Genomic DNA, 21,529 nt, shown 5'->3' on the forward strand with positions numbered 1-21,529 from the left:
TCAGCAGATTGTTGTTTGGCGCTGACTGGAGCTTAGAAATGATCTTATGAGGTTTTGTAGTATTGTTTTTATACATGTGCTATAAAGTTTTTGGGCAAGAAAAACTGGAAAGACTCAAGAACAAATGAGGGAGCTGACTTTCTTGTACAGCGAGAGACAGAGGAACATCTAGGAAAGACAGGGAAGGCACAGAATAATAATCTTTGAGAATGAGGGATCGTCGCAAGAAGAACAGCAATTTGGATGATAACACTGGGACCTCCCAGGATAGTCTGCCTTTGGTAAACTTTGGTGCAAAAGACAATCAAAGGGATTATAAAAATGGCCAGGGGGACACAGAAGAGTGCCCAAAGCTTTCATGGATTCACATTCCAGGACAAATCTGTCAGGTGGTTGTTGTCATAGCAGCAGGTTTGCTGTTGGCAGTGGTTATTGGGCTGTTTCATGCATGGTGTGTTAATTCTATACACGAGAACCTACTGTGGTTTTCACACCTAAAGGTTAGCAGAACCAGGGTCTGTCTTGATTTTTGTCTTCAAGAATGTTGCTAACAGAAATTGTTAAAAGAAGATGTAAACGTGTGTCTTTTTGTATCACGACAAGTGGTCTTAATCATCAAGTCATTCCTTTTCTAGCCAGTTCTAATTATTATCCTCCATTTTACAACAGATATGAATGTGTAAAACAAGGCTCCTCAAACTAATCCCAAATTTGTTTTGATTCTAATCCACGTGGAACACATGGATCTTTTTGGCTGAATGATGTTTAATTCTGAAAAATTACTATGAAATTACTGATATTTACAGCACCTGCTTTTCTCAAGGCTTTTGTTGCGAAATCTATTTATGCTGGTCAGATAGCAGCTTTGGAAAATGCATTTCATTTTAACACTGTGTACTCATGTTTGGTTTCTTTTCATGTTTCGTTACCATTTTTTTTTGCCTTTTAGGAAGTTGAGCGTGAAATCTCCTTCCGGACAGAGTGTGGCCTTTATTACTCCTACTACAAACAGATGTTGAAGGCCCCTTCTATACAGCAAGGTAAAGATATCTACTCACATACTGTATGTGCAGCTGATTCACACAAACTGGAAAGACAGATTTACTGGTTATATGATCCCTCTTGCTGGTTATATGATGTCATCTTTCCTAACCACCACTGATGCTGGCTTATCTTTTTTATGTTAAAAAAAGAAAATATAGCTCTGAGAATGGGATCTTTCTATTTTTATAATAACGTTTGACAATGTAAGAGATATCCAATTACTTCCTTAAATACTTTTTTATCTCATTTTTGTTCTTTCATTTATTTATTTAGTTCAGTCCATTTAGTAATGGCTGTCTGCTTTCCATTATCACTTATGTAATACGAGACCTATCAAAGGAATGATTTATTACGTAATCTAACAATATGAGTGCGACAAGTCTCAAAAAATAGAGGAAAAAGGGGAAATGCACAACTTTGCTCTAAGTGATCTCTGGCAAGCTAATTCCCTTAAAAGCCCCATTTGGAATGAATTATTTTTGTGCTTCTACACTGAAAAACATCATAATTAGGACATTACCAATTGAGACTAAAATGGTTAGAACTGCAGCAATGCCAACCGCTGTTCTCTAGACACCACTACAGTTCAAAATTTTTGTACTTCAGTAGAGTAAAAGCATGTTCCGAGCATTGCTTTTCTACTCAGTAATCATGGAAATTCATTACCATAAATCTTTATAGCAAATGTCATGGCATATCTTTATTATTTTATTTTGTTCATAACTTTTGAACAGTTTTGTCTAGAAACAAAATTCTTCACCTACAAATCTTGTCCGATTGTCAAAAATATTTTCTCAGATCATCTTTAGACTAAGCTGCACAAGTGTTATCAAACACTTTTTGACTTATGGAACCTTTACCGAATTACACTGTTACAAAGTTAAGAAGCTTGGTGTAACACTGGAAGTGAGGCTATATCTCAGAAAAGATTTGTTCTATCAAAGCAAAATTTGATATGCTTAATTTGGCCATGATCTGAGTGTACATGCAAAGTTTGGATACAGTGCCACCTATGGGTAAAAAAAGAATCTCACAAATGGCTTTTTCTGCCCGTAAATATTAATGTCTATGGATTTGTTAGGGCATGAGGATTTCAAGGATACCAGTATTTACAAATCAATGAATCTTTCAAACACTTTGTTGGATTTCAACAAAAATTGGTATGCGTCTTCGAGATCACTTCGAGAGTTTTGGTAAATTGCTAGATAGTGCTCAAAATGCTCAGCGAAATTAAGCAAAAACGTTTGATCTATCATTGCTTTCTTATTCTAAGTCTTCAGAAAATTGTGGTGAAAACTTTTTTATTATTTTTATTGTTATTATTATTTTACAAAACCTGCATGAACAACCAAAGTATCTCAGCAAAAATGTTTTGGCGCAGTTGTAGGTGAGCATTACCTATGTTCTCTGGAGATTGAAAGGTTACTGGTTGGAGCCCAGCTTGGGGCAACTTGTGGATCATGTAGAGTTTGCAATATACATTATATCCACTCAAGGCTTAATTTCAGTTGTGTTTAGTGTAGGATGCATGCTGCCCTTTGATGGAATGTTATCTTTTAATTTAATTAAGTTAAAAGGTACAGGTTGCAAACCAGGGCACTAATCATATTTTTTTACCATCCAGCTTCTTTAAAATAATTTGCCCTGCCTACCTTAACAAAATATTCCAATGAAATCAGTTGAAATATCCTTCAACTATGTCATCTAAGTGGCTTAGTGTGCCAAGCACTGGCCCACTACACCAAAGGAGTGCTTTTGAAAATTATTCTTGTATTGACCTTTGAATCCGCATGTTGTGCTTACTTTTTCATGCATGCATTGTATTTCTTTCTTAGGAACTGAAATTGCAATTATTTTGTGACATGAATCTAAAGTTTAGGGTGGCCTGGTGGCTCAGTGTGTAGCACTATTGCCTCTCAGCAAGAAGGTCCACAGTTTGAGTCCCAGCTCACCTACTTATGTCAGTTTTACACTCATGTTAACATTGGCTATTGATGAAATTACTCTGACGTCACACTGCAGGAAACTCTGTTTACGGGATCTTATGAGCAGCAGATTTGGTGGAAATAGGCTGCGCTACAGTTTAAATAATCTTTTAAGCTTAATAGAATTTAAACATTTATTTTAATGTTAATAAAAAGTTATTATAAAGGACATTCTATGGTTTACAGTGAAGAAAGTATGTGGGTTATTTTCTGAAATATTGGCAAAACAAGTTTTAACTTGGATACTATTTGAGCCCCATGAGCCATTTGAATTAAAGTATTTTTTTTATTTGGCACACTGATTAGAGGTTGCTCCATAACCCCCAGTTGTTTTTATAATGTAGCCCCAGGTCATTGCATAAATGTCTAAACTTCATAAATTGTGCTTGGCCCTTAATCGTTGCTTGCAGCTATATTTATTATTATTATTTTAAGTCCTAATTACTATGGAAATATTACTTGTCTTTATTGGTATTTACTGTTATATATTTACTAATATTTCCTTTGTAGATAAAAGTACATACACCTTATATCCTTATGACTGATGGCACTTCAGTCTATATATGGAAATCATTTCCGCATATTGCTTTGTGTTAGGCGGGTCTGATGATGATGTTTATGCCCCTTTTTACAAAACCTCTTGGAATAAGTTAAATTAATATCTGGATTAAGTGTGCTCTTAACTTGACTATTCTTCAATAACAAATTTGGGATTCAGCCATTTATGTTGCTTGTTTCTATGGGTGTGTAGTTCGGTTCACTCTGTAGTTGAGTCCTAGTTCGCTTAGCGTTCACATTGGCATTTTTAACACTGAACCTAAAGATTCAAAACAAAAGGCATCAGGAAAAAGTCACAACCACAGCTTTAATGATGTATATTTTGTGACAGAACTTGCCGAACATCCAAAACAATGCTGGCTGCTGGGATAAATTCCCTTGTTGGATTTATATATGTATATATGGTGGTATTTTTACTTGCTAAGAACAAACGAAAAGCTAATAAAATGTGTAAAGGAGTCAAAACCGTCCCAGGAATTCCTCTGTTATACACACAAACGAAGATATGCTGCATGGATGGCTGACAGCGTTTCTGACTCCTGTACCGAAATATAATGGGCAACATAGCTCCTATGATGAGAAGAACCAGGTATGCTTGTGGTCAGTATTAGGCAAATTACTTCCTGTTTTTGGTCCATTTAGATGTCTTTGGTCCATGTTGCTTTCATATATCAATTGAACCACACCAGAGTTCGTTTTGAAGCGGACCGAGACCAACTATTCAGGCGGTCTCTGTCCGCTTGTTTGGTGCGCATCAAGGTTCAGATGGCAACGTTCACACTTGTTCAAATGAACCGCACTAACAGAGCAATCGTTCGTTTTAATCGAACTTAACCTGTCAAGTGTGAACACACCCTCAGTGACCTACAAAGAATTATACAACTTGCTGTTTTATGAAAGTCACAGTACTATGAAATGATTTAGTCCATCACCCAATTTTGTTGAGTTAAATCAGAGAGGCAACAGTCAAATTTTGTTTGTTTTATATACTAAATCATCCAAATATAACTGATTATCATACTTTTACATGTTTTTTCCAACACAGTCAGTGAAGACTGTTGTTAAGGAAAGGCTGTTTTTTTATATTCTCAGTTTTATTAGCTTAATCTAATCCTTTTCATTTTACTCTTTGAAGACATAGATTGATATGTAAAATTGGCTATCAAGAATATTAAGGTTCACAAACTTCCTCACCTAGTATAGAACATGTATCTTTTATCCAATGCATGTTAGCATGTATATTGTATGTTTATTGTCCCTGAGCTTTATGTCAAAGTCTTCTATATATGTAATAGGGTGATTCTTATAAAATATGTCACGAAAATGCCATGGTCATAATCAATACCAAATAAATACATTCATATATAATCTTGTTTTATTTCAGAGTAAAATAGTGCGAGGGCATTTCCTTGATGGATTTTGAGAGAATCACCCAATAATGTCGGTGCAAAGTTTCAGATATTTGAACAAGTTTATCTATAGGTTTGTGTGTGTGCCCAGGTCTATATGAGCTTATTCACGACAACACTACTGAATCCAAGAGGACAATCAACATTCTACAGCGTATGAATATCTACCAAGAAGTGTTCCTAAGCATTTTGTACAAAATACTACCCATACAGGTATTTAATCACTTGAATTTTCTTTGTGTAAAAAAAAAGACTTTTTTACCTCCATTTTGTGCATGTGTGTTTTGCAGGCCTACTTGGAGCCAATTTATTTCTACATCTACACAGTGTTTGCATTGCAGACAGTGTATGTCATCGCCCTCTTTATCACTAGCTGGCTACTCAGTGACTCCTGGCTGGCTGGTGCCCTCACTGGAGTCTGGTATACTCTCAACAGGTATAAAGAGATTATAAGCATTCATACAAACAAAACTAACATTTGCAGTTCATCCATCTAGAAAGAAGCAAATGCAAACAGTCATTGTTATGCATTGAGCATCTGAATTCAGATTAGTGTGAAAGCTGATACATTTCTCCAAAATATGAATTCAGTCTCTTTAGGGCAGAATTAAATTAAATTAAATGTGTCATAATTTAGAGGGCTCTTCTATCCAATGCAACATGCCACAGCCAATTTATGAGCCACCTCAATTTTTTAAGTAGCTCTCTTTGAAAATTTAAACAAATGCCTAAGTTTTATGTATTTTCTCACAGCAATAGTTTGTGTTTTGTGTTTGATTGTGTTGTAATGGTTTGTGTGCAGAGTGGACACCACACGTGTGGAGTTTACCATCTCTTTAAGGGAGAACTGGTCAATACCTTTCTTTGCTCTTCAGGTAGCAGCCATAACTTGCTACCTGAGGCCACATCTAAAACCCATTCACCAGGTACTCTTCTGCCCTGTCAAATTTAGATGATGTCTGTTTAGTTGCCAATGTCAACGGTTTTAGATATGTTTTATCAGTCCTAGACATTTATAAGACATAGCCTTGATTTAGTACTTCGAATCTGCTATTTATTCTCCATTATGTTGAATTACTTGGATATTTTTTATACAATGCCAGTTCATAGTGACCACAAGCTGTCAAACTCCAAAATGGACAAAAAGCACAATAAAAAATTCCATATGACTAGTATGCTAAATTCAATACTTTGTGTGATTAAGAGACCAAACTTTAGGTCATTATTTAAGTCATTATTCACATTCACCTCTGCTGCAGTTCTCAAATCTGGCGCATATGGTGCCTGTGTGACGTCATTGTGTTTGGTTATGAGACAGTCGAGAACAAACACATTTATACCTGCACATTTTTGAGAAGTATTCTTTTATGTTACTGTTTAAATGTAATCGAGTCTAATAACTCATCACCTTCAGTTTCTCATAAGACTAAATAAGGAACAATTTACATGTCTGAAAAGACAGAGCAACTAAGAGAGAGTAAAGTTTTGAAGTGATTTTTCACTGTTTGCTGCTTTTATGCAACACTTTTGTGAAATATGAAGTACAGGGTAGCAGTTTGCCAGTGAAATATATTAAATATTTACTCTTGTGAGCACTTATTTGTTCTATCTCAGTATGTGAACAGCACAGAGTATAATACATTCCCTGACATATGGTTCTTCACTGAAAAACCTCTCATTGTATTAGCTAAATAAAAAAAATAAAAATATGGTTTATTCTTGGTTTTGGTTTTCTGGGCTGTTGGTATTGAACATAATTTTTTCTGTGTGTGTGATCTGAACCACAGAGGGTGGTTCTGTGGCTGGTGTTCGTCTCAACCTTCTGCTTCTGTTTGACATGGCAATTTAATCAGTTTGTCCTGCTGGTTCAAGCCCTTATAATCTTTACACTGGATTGCCTGGACTTCTTCACAGCAGAGCAGGTACCACACAAATAAATAAACATTGAAGACCTTCCACCTTTCTGAGTTCATGCAAGCTTGGATATTTCACTCTCTCTCTCTCTCTGTAGGTGGTGTCTCTGTACCTCATACAGGTGTTGAGTCTGTTATTGGTGTGGTTACTGCAGTTCTGTAATTCCATGATTCTGGGCTCTCTGGTGCTCAGCTTCATTGTGTCTGCTCTCTTCATTAAACACTTCCAGGTCAGTGTCCACAACAGTACTATCAAATAGTCTTTGACGTTGATATCAATTAGCAAACATGACTGCACACAACACATCATCACTGCTTTTATTTTGTATGCTGCGTGTTGACGATGAAATGGATAGTCAACAGTTCAGAAATCCCTTACACATTTGTAATATTCCACACATGTGGCTATTTATTATACAGTTAGTTCCAGTTACTTCCAGTCATCTAATCTGATTAGGCAAGTCCATTCCAAGAGTGCTGATTTTTCGTATAACAGCACCAAGACATTTTACTATTTGTATCAGTCTAGTTGTCTGTGTTTGCTGAGTTACTGTATAGACAGACTTTCCAATAACTGTCATATGCTAGGACACCATTTAGCATACTTTTTTGTGACATCTGTGGCCTTTGTCCCAAATTATGAAAAAGCTGCTAGCTTGGTAAATTGAATTTGCAATATGTGTAAGGTGGATTGGTTTTCAGCAAGGTTCATTGCCATAGTAACATACGTTAAACGGCAAACCTTCTCAGGTTTATGCTTTGCAGGTTATGTTCCAGATCAGAGATCTCAAAAAGATACTGAGAAAGTTGACTGTGAGCAAAGTGACAGTAACTCCGCAAAACAGCTGCTTATGATAGTTAGTTATTTTCGAGAAATACATTTTCTTCAGTCATTAATTTTTATCTAAAGACATTATTTTTCCTTATAATTTTCCCACACTGGCCATAAAATATCTATGAAAAAAAATAAACCTAAAATAATTGCAAGTAGGATGGATTAATATAATGCATATCAATAATGATCAATCGATTTTAACATAGAAAACGTAATCACTCGCCAATATAGATCTTTTATCACATTCAGGTTGTTTTTTTTCATTCAGAGCCCCCTCGTGCTCTAGCAGCAGCAGCGAAATGTCTTCTTGCTGAGGAAATGTCTTAAATTACATTATCATTTAATAGTGGTCCTCTGAGCTGAGTAAATGCATTATATTTATTCATGATATCATTCCTGATGTGTAAATGTTTTTTCATTGATCATATTTTTATAATCTCCTTTTGTGCTTTGTAACTGTGTTTAGATTCTTTATAATTTTCATATAAATCTTCAACGGAGAAGTAAATAGCATTGATTCTCTTGCGCTTGACTCGTGCTGTCTTGCTTCATGTTGCATGTGATTGGCTGTTCGCTTCATTCATGTGAACGTGCTCGTAAACTAATCATATACTCAGGATTAAACTCTGAGTTGATAGATAAAGTTGATAACAAGCATCTTGACACTAATGAATCCTGATTGGATTTGATGTGTTTTGTCAAACTAAAGCCAATCCTGGAATTCTGAATTTGTTCAAATTTCTTTTATAATACATGGCACTGCTCTTTTAAAGATGATTATCAGATGCTTGTACACAAAAATGTTTAAAGAGAGCATGATGCTTTTTATTTTGGGATATTTATGTACTTGGATGCTACCTCTAAATGTATTCTGAATTACACAATTGAATAAATACAACACATAAATAAAAATAATAACAAAAAATAAATAAATTAAACAAAGATGCAACAACAACAACAACAAAAACAACTAAAAAAGGCGAAGTCTAAATAATTTTTTATAAGAGCTACTTCATCACTTTTATTTTCCTGTCCTTACTTTACCTGTGTTACCTTAAGCTCAGTTCTTTGTTTTCTTTAAAAACAGAACCTTCGAATTTGGTAGTAATTTATTTATTAATATCTACTTTATGTGTGTGTGGTTTTCAGACAAGGCTAAAGACGGGCGGCTTTGTTACACGAGTAGGAAAACTGGCTCTTCACACACTCCTAGTCCTCACATTAACTTTCATCATCAATTATTCAGCCAAGGTGAGCTATGGATCGTATTTTACATCCTTCGCCCTTTCATTACTGATAAAATAGAGCGTCTCTACATGGGCCTCCCTAGACACTAGCTTTACTTTCCCTCTTATTCTCTTTCTTATCTCTCTCTCATACAAACCCACATCCGCAATCTGCAGAGACACCTAAATGAATGGCCTTATTACTCACTCTCTCTATTTTAATTCACAGCAAATTCTACAGGTGAAATCGGACGAGCACATCTTTAAGTTCATAAAGGCCAAGTTTGGCTTCAGGGAAACAAGGTAAGTCTTTGGTCCTGAGCTCCTAGATCTAAGCCTTTTTATCAGTAGTCAAAGGCCATAATGTGGTGTCTTATGTGTCAGAAGTGTGATCTACTTGTAGACTAGAGCCATTAATCCAGTGTTATTAACTGGTGGAAAAATAACATCTGGCACAGAATAAAATTTGCTCATCCACTAGATGTTTACGATGCCATTTCAGATAATCAGATTCATTTCTGCCCACAATTACCTGTATAATATATACACACATCCACCCCTTTCTGTCTTTCTTACACACATACTCCCTCTCTCTCCCTTTCAGAGACTTTGATGCCAGTCTCTATCTGTGTGAGGAGGCCTTTGGCTTGTTGCCATTGGTTACATATGAGCGGTTGGCTGGCACAGTGCTGCTCTATCCATATCTGTGCACCCTCAGCGTGCTCTTCATTTTACTGCTGCTGGTGGCACTCTCTAATCTCAGGTGAAATGACTGCATCACTTCTTCTCTGGAAGAATGATACATCTTCACTACTGAATTTCACATTATAGCAAGACAAACTTGGGAATTTATATGATTTTATATGATGCTAGATGTCTCATGTTAATTTTTCTAATTAGAATGCTCCCATAGAGCACAGAAATGGGCTAAAAATGACCACTAGAGCAATTAATTAATTTAGTTAAATAGCCACCTTGATGTTACAGACCATATTAGCTACTTATAATTAGAGTTATTAGTCTTTATTGGATGTAGTGCATAATAATTGGACTCTAGATATTATTTTCTATTAGGGCTTCTGAATATGTATTATTATATTCCATTCAAAGCAGATTTGCTGTTGCTTTAGGGGTGCTGTGGCCATCTCTTCTGTTCTGCTTTCATTCTTCTTATCAGAATCATCTTAGTGCACAAACACCCAGAGGGTTTGCACCACACACATAAACACAAACTAATCAGATTGGCTGTTCACATTTCTGTACGTTATAAAAACCTAATAATAATCATCCTCTTTATGTTTTATGCATTTTTATTTATTTTTTCGCTTTTGTTTAATTCCTAATTCTTCATTCCAGTGCGAGTGGGTCAGGACAAACAAGCAGGGAGAGAGAGGAATGGACCTTTAGGATGCGGCCAGATGTTGCTTACAATTTATTGCACACCATCTTCTTTGGCCTACTCGCCTTTTCTACTATGAGGTGAACAACTTGTAATTTTGAAAGTTTGGTTGTTTAAGCCTGTATTTGTCCACTGCAAAAACAAACTTATTATGTGATAATAAGATTTGTTTTCAGAGAATTTGTCTTGAATTAAGATTCCTTTTCTTTCCCCATTGCCATTTTTTGTTTAAGTATAAACTTTATATGATGTATAAACTAGATTAAAGCAAGAAAAAAAAATTGCCAATGGCCTAAGACATTAATATTCATGATATATTCTCTGACAACTGACAGTCTTTATATTATTAATGTTAATGTTTATTGTTTACTATAAGTTCCCATTTGTTATCAATAGTTAATGCATATGATATCATGGCCTAGCAATTGACCAATATTAGATTACAGTCTTTATTAATCTTGGTTTATAAAAAATGCAATTGTTCATTGTTAATTCATGTTAGTTAATAATGCATTAACTGATATTAAAATTATATAGTTTTACATCATATTATCTTTGTTAATGTTAGTTAATAAAAATGCAATTGTTCATTGTTAGTTAATGGTGCATTAACTAATGTTAACAAATACAAATGTTTTAGTTGAAATTAACTTTAATTAAGATGAATTAACTTTAAGATGAATCAATGCAGGAAAATTATTTTCATTGTTAGTTCATGTTAACTAATGTTGTTATCTAATGTTAACAAATGGAAACCTTTTGTAAAGTTCCCAAAACATTACTCTGTTTGTTTAAGCATATCAGCCAGCCCACACGGCAGCAGTGACTCAACCAATGGTGTGATATTTGGCCGGGAATATCTTTTTGCACAACCAACAAAAGATCGGCAGAGTTTTCAGGAATTTGTTTGAAAACTGATTATTTATTAATTTTTTGGGGGGGTTTTGCTATTGGCACAGAAATGACACTTTCAAGGACTTTTAGACATTTTACTGGAAAACAAGACAAAAACTCTGATAAGCAAACATTCTGTATATATTGCTGGGGTTTTTTTTTTACCTTATATCACTTTCTCCTATCGTTTTCCTCACTTGCTGTCTGTAATTTAATTCCCTGCTGCTGCCGCTAAGGTGCATCTCAATTTCAACCTCTTCTCAGCTATCACTTTCATTTCCTGTCCTCCACACTGCTTCTGATTTGTGATCTTCTTCATCTTATTAGTCAATATCCCAAGTGGACAGTTCAGTCAAAATTTTAATGATGAGTGAATTATGGCGGAAAATTGCGATATCGCTTCATAAAGTTTAGTTTGGTGTCTGAATAGTAATGAAGCTGAAAATGAATGCTATCTGAGGATTGCATTTGCAGATGGCATGTTGTCTGAGCTGTATAATAAAATAGAATGCACCAATAGGTTTCTCTCTTTGCTGCTGGCAGGATGAAATATTTGTGGACAGGCCACATGTGTGCATTTGCTGCCTTTGGGGTATGTGGCAAAGAAGTGTGGACATTGTCGCTGAGAGTCATCCACTGCAACACTAAAACCATGGTGAGGCGAGAGACGTGCTTTAAACGTTTGTTTTTCTGTCATGGTGGGGTCTTCCCATTGATTGCTATTGTTTTCATACTGAGCTATGGATATTTTCAATCCCCAAACCCTACTCTTTAACCTAGAATTTGGAAAATCTTTTTGCCTTTTTAGATTATAATTCAGATTATTTTTGTATATTTATCAAGCTATTTTTCTCATGGGAACTTTTGGCTACTCCCCACAATATCAGATATTTCAGGTTTAATGATCTTTGTAGGGACACATGTCTGAAAAACCTCTCTTGGTTCATTGGTTCATTAGTGCATATACACACAGAGACACTGTTTGCAAGTAATGGCAAAAGACATGAGTCTGTATCACAGAAATAGAATCCAATAAATACTCATAGAATACCTCAAAACAAGGATGGATATCACATTTAATTTGAAAGCAATAATGCTCAATATTAATAATGGATATTAAGTTTCTTGTCGCTGTGATTCTCACAGTTGATTATTTATTTTTCCCACTAGGTGGTAGTGTAGTTACAGACCTAGACCCATTTACAACCTGTTTCTTCCCATTTGTGCTATTTATCTATTTATGTTATTAATCTGTTTCTACAGATGAGACTGATCAGGTACTCTGTTCCCATTATAATTCTGGCGTTTCTTTATTACAAGGTAAGACATTTGCAACTATGCTATCATGTATCTATTTGCATACTGTGCTAAGCTGCTGGATGGTAGTACACCACAAACAATCACGCAGGAATCCATGTGCACGCAAATGGAATTCATATCCCACTGTGTGTTATTTGGGAGAGTTTTGATTTTGCCATGCTGTTTTGTTCTCTATTAACACAGCAATCTGAAATGAACTGTGTAGACGTGTGTGATTGTGTATTCATATGATTGTGTTTATTGGACTACTTTGTTAATCATTGCTTATTATGAGTCATACCCATTACAACAGTCAGATGGTTGTCTCACTCTCACACTCTCTCCACCTCAATCGCCATCTTTTGTTGACAGTTCTGGCCCAGACTGATGGAAGAGATTTCTGAGCTGAGAGAGTTTTATGACCCAGACACTGTGGAGCTAATGGAGTGGATTAGGTAAAACACCTGTAATGTACTCACATGCTTACACATTACAAGAAACCCGTCATCAACACAGATCAGACCAAGGGTCGACAGCCTTAGACAGGAATGGTTATCATGCTATGCGAGCAATAAGAGCAAGCGATTAAAGTTATGTGTATTTTATTTCATTTTTTATTTTTAAAACGTTGAAATCATTCACATCTGTATGACAAAGTATTTCTTGTGGTCGTACTTCCTTGTCACACTGCATGATTTATTTAACTACATGGAAATCCAAATGTTTTAAAAGAGGACTCATTCACACAGTTTTATCTGAGTTTTTTTAATGATTTTGCTCTCAGAATAATGGAAGGAGATGTTACCATGAGCCACATTTTAAAATACAGATCTCTGCATAATAAGACGACGACACCTTGAAAATAATGAATTGAGATTTTCAACCTGGCACGGTCCTTAAAGAGATAGTTCCCTAGAAAAATGCTGTCATTATTTACTTACCCTTGTGTTGTTTCAAATCCATATATCTAACTTTCTTCCATGGAACACAAAAGGTGATGTTAGGCAATTTCTAAGTCTCAGTCACCATTCACTTTTATTGCAACTTGTTTCCTTACAGTGAAAGTGAAGGTGACTCTTTCAGGTCTGATACAACATGACAATGAGTAATGATGACAGCATTTTCAGTTTTGGGTGAATTATATACAGTATATATATATATATATATATATATATATATATATATATGTGTTTCTGTGTGTGTGTGTGTGTGTGTGTGTGTGTGTGTGTGGTTTACTGAGGATTTTTTTTTTTACAAACTGGAAATTACAAGGGTATTATGCCATAAATGTGTTTTCTTGTGTCAAATCACTTGAAAAAAATACTAAACAATATTTTTTTGTAAAATGAAAAATGCAGAATGTTTTTGGAGAGGGTTTGGTTTAGGAGAAGAGTTAGGGAATAGAATCTATATTTCATACAGTGTAAAAATCATTATGTCTATGGAGAGTCCTCATAAGGATAGCTGCACCAACATGTGTGTGTGTGTGGGTAAAAAGAAACATTGCACTCCATGTCAAGAATGTTTTCGACCCTTGGATCAGATTAAATAGAGAAAACCTTCCTTCTTATTCTCCTATTTCACTCTCTCTCACACAAACTCTGAAGGACATAAATAAAAGCTGTTGTGATTACTCTATTCGTTCGATAAGATCTGCTGCAAGACGGCAGCAGGTACCTATGTTTGGAACTGGCTGGTTTAAGATGTCCATCATGAATAAGACATTAGGTGCTGGATGGTCTCCAGCAGTTGGCAACAGAGACAGTTTCATCAGCTCCAACAGACTCACTTCAACCTGGAGGAGAAAAAGAAAATGCTGGCTCATAGTTGGCTTGCCCACTTCCAAGTTTATTTGTGTTTGAGTGTGAGCAAGAGTGAGACGTTTGGAGTGCAATGACACAGGTGATCTCTCCCTGTAGAAAATGCAATTTGTGTCAGGGATTAGTGTGCAAGTTCCGTTGGCTGACTTGGTGACATTAAGTCGCTTCTACATGCTAATTAACCAGCAGATGTAAGAGTTAAGCGGGGATCACTTCACACTTCTGTCTGAGCTTGGCTCTGCCAAAGCATACACTGTTTTAGATGTAGATTACCAGAGATGTTCTTCTGAAGAGAAGGCAGAAAGGGAGGGGTGGGCATGAAAGCATATCAAGGAGAGAGGCAGTATCAGCCTCCTAACCTTAATTGGAACTCACTGCATAATATACCACATACTACAGCGCAATGTGAAGAGGGCGGGCCAATGACTAGAACTGTGAATGTATCGCTGTCATGAAACCTTTTGATTTATCTTGAGCTAAAATAAACTATATGTATGATTTTATAGTGAGTTGGTGAAAGTTCTCAGTTTTTCACTATGGAGATTGAGAATTTTTTATTAGACAATAATATAGTATAGAGTAGTTAAGTATTTTTTATGCAAAGGACCACATGGTGGATAGAGAGAAAAAGCAGGGACCCCCTGGTTACATTTAACTGGCCTATTTTAACTTGCAGATATAACTATATTAATGTATCTACATACTTACTTTATGATGCTTATATTGCAAGGCCATTCAATTCATGATTTATTTACATAGTCTTATACTTTACCTTATATTTTGGAATTATTAATATAATTTAATGTGGGAGGGACAATGGAACATTTATCCGAACTTTAGCTTCTAATCTCTAGTATAGGTTAATTTAATATTGCATTTTTGTTTAATGATGTAGTTTATTATCACTTTTCCACAAGTAATTGTTTGGCGGTACTGTGGCAGTACAACGGTCAAGTGATTGTATCAGATAGTACACTAATGAAAAGGTATCAAAACATTTCTTGGTAGAACCATGTTTTTGGAGATGGTACTACTGTTTTGTTTTGTTTTTTTGGACATATACCATGGAACTACGAAGTTTTATTTGATATTCTTGCAAGTACCTTTGAGTACCTGAGATCAAACAATAATTGGCGGACCGCCTGTGGTAGTACCACGGACCCCCTGTTGAGGACCCCTGGCCTAGAGTGAATGGTGTTCTATTCCACAACCTAGTGAACTGCCTTGCTGTCTCTTTTCTACATAAGCTGCATAAATTTTGGATTTATAATTAAAATAATGGTCTGTGGTAAATATTACTTGAAGATAGGTGAACGTTTTGTTCAGCAACATACATTTCACACTTTCTTACTTTAAACTTGAATTTTGAAGCCGCCATTATTTTCTTTTGTTAAAAGTATGTTTTTTCAATGCGGCTTCAATGTTCACGTTTGAGGAATTACTTTGTGTAATTTATGTTGTAGGACAAAACATTCTTGTATCTTCATGTAATGTTTACCACAGACCTTATTGAACTCATAAATAATTTAAAAACCCTATTACAAAAACCCATAGGGAAATCCATGGCTTGAAAAAGCTAAATCTCTTCCAGGTTTTTTTTTTTAACAACCTGTACAGCTCTGTTAAAAGAATAGTTCACCCAAAAATGAACATTCTCTCACCATTTACTCATCCTCTTTCCATCCCTGATGTGTATGACTTTCTTTCTTCGGCAGAACACAAATTATGATTTTTAGAAGAATATTTCAGCTCTTTTGGTCCATACATTGCTAGTGAAAGGGTGCCAAAGTCAGCATAAAAGTAATTCACAAGACTCCAGTGGTAAATCAATGTCTTCAAAAGTGATATGATAGGTGTGGATGAGAATCAGATAACATTTTAAATCCATTTTTACTATAAATTCTACTCTCTGCTCAGTCAATCTTATCTTTCACTTTCACATTCTTCTTGTATTTTTGGTGATTCACATTCTTCATGCATATGCCTCCTACTGGGTAGGGCAAAAATTGACTAAAATATTGATCTGTTTCTCTCACAAACACCTAACATATCACTTGGATGGAGTCATATGTATTACTTTTATGATGCTTTTATGTGCTTTTTGGAGCATCGACATTTTGGCACCCCTTCACTTGCATGGACCTACAGAGCTTAAATATTCATCTAAAAATCTGAATTTGTGTTCTGCAGAAGAAAAAGTCATACACATCTGGGATGGCATAAGAGTGAGTAAATGATGAGAGAATTGAACTATTCCTTTAAATGGATTTACTCTCACATTGTCCACCATCTTGGAAGTTTTTTTTGTTTTTTTTTATACAATGATCTCATTGAAAAAGTAGGGCATTATGCGATTGCATTCTCTGTGAAGGGTACTTGCAGTGTTGCCCTAGAATTTGCCCAAAAGAAGGTATCTTAGTCGGCAACATAATCAAGCTCCCTTCGTTTCGATAGCACACCTTTGATGCCTTAAAATGAGCCATGAAGTTACTGGGGTTAAGACAAGAATGGAATTGAGAAACGTTGCTGGCCAGGTCGATCCTGCATCATCCGCATGAGAACAAATGGTCATGTCAAATCATGCGTGCTTTACACTGCACCGTGACTCTGACTAAAATTCTGTTATAAATTAGAAATTGTGATGGTCTACACATAGGTGGTTTGTGCTATTAACCCTGCTGAAAAGACCAGCTTAGACTTGGATTGGTGCTCATTATAACCAATTTGTACACCAGCAAAACTGGTGTACAAATTGGATGAAGCTGGTCAACCAGTATGATGTTTCTAGTGAAGCTTGTTTAGCGATTTAAGAAGCCTGATTGGCATATGAGCATCCAAAAACACAGCATAAGCAGGCTACAAGCAACAAATCTCATTTGGTGGCACAAACCACCTATGTGAATGCCATCATTATCTCTAACAGACTAAGGTCTAGACCCTACAATCTCTGTGGGGTGTGTTTGTGGCTTCTCATTGTGATGGACCAGTGGCCTTTCAGTCTGACTGCATGTGTCCTGTAGATGGAAGCATATTCTTTGATGCCATTCTGAGACTGTCATCATAGTCAGCCTTATCATTGTGAACGTCTCCCTTTTGTTTTGTAGTTTTCTACAGTGCATCATTTTGTTACAGCCCACATAAAGAAGTTATTTCTAAATGTTTCTCTGAAGGTAACACTTTTTCAGCCCCTCCGAGCACAAGTAATTTACATCCCCCCTCCGAACAAAGATGCATTTTTTTTCTCCTACTGTTTTCTCTGTTTTTTTCTTTCTTTCTGTAGTCATGTTTTCTAGTACATCTTGCCTCACACTTCCACTCTAATTTTCACTCTTGCCACTTTCCTTATTTTTCCATTCTAATTTGATCAAATTATTGCCTTTTGTTCCTACTGCTGCTGTAGACGTCTCAGTAGAGAGGTTTCTGGAGATGTCTCGATGGAGGAATCTCACCAACATACTGCTAATACTGTAGCTATACTTGCACATGCTCACCTCTTTTGAACTAAGAGCAGAATTTAACTAATTCACAAACACCCCCAAAAACACTCTTTTTATACAAATTAAAGGTTAGCTGACACCATTTCACTCTTGTCATTTGTATTGTTGTACCACTGAGAATTGTTCATTTTATAATCTGCTTAAATTGCCAGTTTGTTGCCAGCTGTTGTGGAATCTAACAGGAACTCCCTGACTCATTTGAGGAAATCGTCTGAATTATTGCTTGTTTAAAATACATTCCAGTAGTCTAGTTGCACAACATGTTTACTGGTCCCCAAATACTTGCCTTTTAAACTAAGTCACTTCTGAAACCTATTGAGTGAAATATAATTTACTCCCAGTCTATTCCCTTTGGGTGTGGATCAATCATTGGCATTTAAGTTGTGTTCTCACCCGATCAATCAGTCTATCATAACTGTGAACTCCTCTCAGTCAGATACTCACTGAGGTCTGCTCTCTCTCTCTCTCTCTCTCACTCTCTCTCTCTCTCTCTCTCTCTCTCTCTCTCTCTCTCTTTCTCTCAATTGAATTCAGTTTAATTCAAGCTGCTTTATTGGCTTGACAAATGGTAATTTTGTATTGCCAAAGCATTTAAAACAACACAGAAAATAGTTTATAACAGCTGAACGATTGAATTAGAATTTGAACATGCAATATCAAAGGAAAAACATTGAAAATCATAAAAGAAAAACAAAATGTACTTTTCTGAATTTCGAGGCGCCATTTTATGGTCCGTTCTGCATAACGCGGCGGTTCATTTTAGCTTATCGCGTGCCATTCGCCATGTTTCGCGGCCAACCCACCGGCCCGCTCAGTTCTCCCGATGCTCAGTCCGCCCCGATCAGACCCAAAGTGTGTCGTTCCACCGAGAAAATGCCCGGAGTGCCAGATTACCAGTCCAGCCCTGAAAATAGTTGTTTCTGAAGATTTCATATTTTGGCATTCCGTGAGTAAGTGCAGCTCTGTCTCGATCATTCCCAGATTGCATTGGGAGCAGAGTTTCTTCTCACGGGATACCCACGTCTGTCTGTGCCGCCCCATCTCTATGGCCAGGCTGTGCTCGCTGAGTCTGTACATCGTCAACGCTTTTCTTAAATTCACATCAGTCACAGTGCTCAGGTAGTTTGCCATGGTGTACTCTCAGTTTAGTGGAGAATAACATTCCAATTTGTGTTGATTTTTAATGGTGTTTGTCCAATTGACTGGCTGTGTACATTGATTTGATCAAATCATAGAATTTTCCCCCTACATCGCTGTCAATAAATTTTAGATATAATCCTTCATGCCAGATTTGATCGAATGCTTGTGTCTTTTATTTTGATGTACATATTTATCAACTAGTGCCTGTAGGGTGAAAATGTTGTCAGATGTGTGATATTTTGGCAGGTATCCAATTTGACATTTACTCAAGGCATTGTGCTTCATTAGGAAGTTTAAAAGTGTTTAAAATGCTTCAGAAAACCTTCCCCAGGTTACTGTTCACATAGATGCCAGATCTCAGGAAACACATCTGTTGTTGGTGTCCTATTTGTCTCAGGTCTTATAAATGGGCTGATGAGGCCTTGATTCCAGATCTCAGGAAAATAACCCAGACACAGAACATCATTGAAGAGTTTGAATTATTGCTCTGTGTGTTTCAGCATCTCATTCAGGTTGCTGTCGATACCGCAGGCTTTTTTTTTTGGCTTGAATATTCACTATTGTTCTTCCAATTCTTTCATTGTGATGGGGAAATCTAAAGGGATTTGATTTGCTTTCACTGATCTTTCCAAATGGTCTAATTTTTTATTATTTCATTTTGAATTTCAGTTGAGCTGTAAAATTCTTGGAAATGTTTTTTTCCACAGCTCTCTGTTTTGGATTGCCAGATCTTCTTGATTTGATTTGTATAATAAATTCCATTTATCTCAGAATTTGTTTTTATTTATTGATTTTTCAATTTCTTCAAGCTGGCTCTGCGAAAAATCCGTTTTTTTCCTGGTGGCCGGGTGCTTCTATTGACAGTTGGGTTGCTGGTGTTTCTTGTATTTAGGGCTGTGCTTTCCAGTACACTTGCAAAGAATTTCTCTCTTTGTTTGTTAAGGTGTACATGATCATGCATATTATTAGGTCTAATCTCCTTATGGATGGTCAGATGGACATTTGAAAGAAGTGTACATTCTCTGGAGAGTTCTACATTGTTTCCATGAATGACATGGAATGGCACATCACTGCATGGTAGTCGTGTGGATAGAGTACATTTTGGCTCTAATGGTCACCTCTCTGAACACTGGAACCACATGGCCTTTCATGGCCCTTAAGTCATTCATCCCTGTGTGAATAATGATGTGCTGGTAGGTTTCATTCAGGCATCCAGGGCATCCAGGGATATAAACTGCCCTGAGTGACAAGTCAAGTCAAGTCAAGTGGTTTTTATTGTCATTTCAACCATATACAGTTAGTACAGTACACAGCAAAACGAGACAACGTTCCTCCAGGACCATGGTGCTACATAAAAACAACAAAGGACCAACATAGGACCACATGAGACTACACAACGAAATAAAATACCTATATAAACTACCTATATATACCTATATAAAGTGCACGTGCAAACATGTGCAAAAATTACAGGACAGTACAACAAATTACTGACAATGAACAGGACAATAGACAGTGCAGCGCCAACCAGTACTCAGTAGTGCAAAAAGATGACAGTTTCTAAAAATGTAAACATAACATACTATGAGATAATGTTCTATGCACATAGCAGTTATTGAGGTAGCAGACAGTTATAAAGTGACAGTTATTAAAGTGCAACTCAGGACACGTGTGTGTCAAACCAGTCTCTGAGTATTGAGAAGTCTGATGGCTTGGGGAAGAAGCTGTTACACAGTCTGGCCGTGAGGGCCCGAATGCTTCGGTACCTCTTGCCAGACGGGAGGAGGGTAAAGAGTTTGTGTGAGGGGTGTGTGGGGTCAGTCCACAATGCTGGTTGCTTTATGGATACAGTGTTTTTTGTAAATGTCTTTGATGGAGGGAAGAGAGACCCCAATGATCTTCTCAGCTGTCCTCACTATCCTCTGCAGGGCTTTGCGGTCCAAACGGTGCAAGTCCCAAACCAGGCAGTGATGCAGCTGCTCAGGATGCTCTCAATAGTCCCTCTATAGAATGTAGTGAGGATGGGGGTTGGGAGATGTGCTTTCCTCAGCCTTCGAAGAAAGTAGAGACGCTGCTGGGCTTTCTTGGTGATAGAGCTGGTGTTGAGGGACCAGGTGAGGTTCTCCGCCAGGTGAACACCAAGGAATTTGGTGCTCTTGACGATCTCCACAGAGGAGCCGTCGATGTTCAGCGGAGTGTGTTCACCTTGTGCTCTCCTAAAGTCAACAACCATCTCTTTTGTTTTGTCGACATTCAGGGACAGGTTGTTGGCTCTACACCAGTTCGTCAGCCGCTGCACCTCCTCTCTGTATGCTGACTCGTTGTTCTTGCTGATGAGACCCACCACGGTCATGTCATCGGCGAACTTGATGATGTGATTCGAGCTGTGCATTGCTGCACAGTCGTGAGTCAGCAGAGTGAACAGCAGTGGACTGAGCACACAGCCCTGGGGGCCCCAGTGCTCAGTGTGGTGGTGGTGGAGATGCTGTTCCCGATCCGGACTGACTGAG

At 36.9% G+C, this 21,529-nt stretch overlaps 1 protein-coding gene across 1 annotated transcript in view; it reads left to right on the forward strand.

Annotated features, from left to right (window-relative positions):
* The first annotated feature begins 209 nt into the window (after nt 1-209).
* Nucleotides 210-21,529, forward strand: part of LOC127662453 (probable C-mannosyltransferase DPY19L3) — a 45,572-nt gene continuing 24,252 nt past the window's right edge. The window contains exons 1-14 of the mRNA XM_052153666.1: nt 210-500; nt 950-1,040; nt 5,088-5,209; nt 5,287-5,432; nt 5,799-5,922; nt 6,784-6,918; nt 7,008-7,139; nt 8,894-8,995; nt 9,200-9,273; nt 9,575-9,733; nt 10,327-10,449; nt 11,807-11,918; nt 12,527-12,583; nt 12,935-13,017. Coding sequence (XP_052009626.1) covers nt 210-500; nt 950-1,040; nt 5,088-5,209; nt 5,287-5,432; nt 5,799-5,922; nt 6,784-6,918; nt 7,008-7,139; nt 8,894-8,995; nt 9,200-9,273; nt 9,575-9,733; nt 10,327-10,449; nt 11,807-11,918; nt 12,527-12,583; nt 12,935-13,017 — 1,751 coding nt within the window. The remainder of the gene's footprint in view (nt 501-949; nt 1,041-5,087; nt 5,210-5,286; nt 5,433-5,798; nt 5,923-6,783; nt 6,919-7,007; nt 7,140-8,893; nt 8,996-9,199; nt 9,274-9,574; nt 9,734-10,326; nt 10,450-11,806; nt 11,919-12,526; nt 12,584-12,934; nt 13,018-21,529) is intronic.

Source organism: Xyrauchen texanus, chromosome 1 (assembly GCF_025860055.1).
Source record: "Xyrauchen texanus isolate HMW12.3.18 chromosome 1, RBS_HiC_50CHRs, whole genome shotgun sequence".
Classification (NCBI taxonomy): Eukaryota; Metazoa; Chordata; class Actinopteri; order Cypriniformes; family Catostomidae; genus Xyrauchen; species Xyrauchen texanus.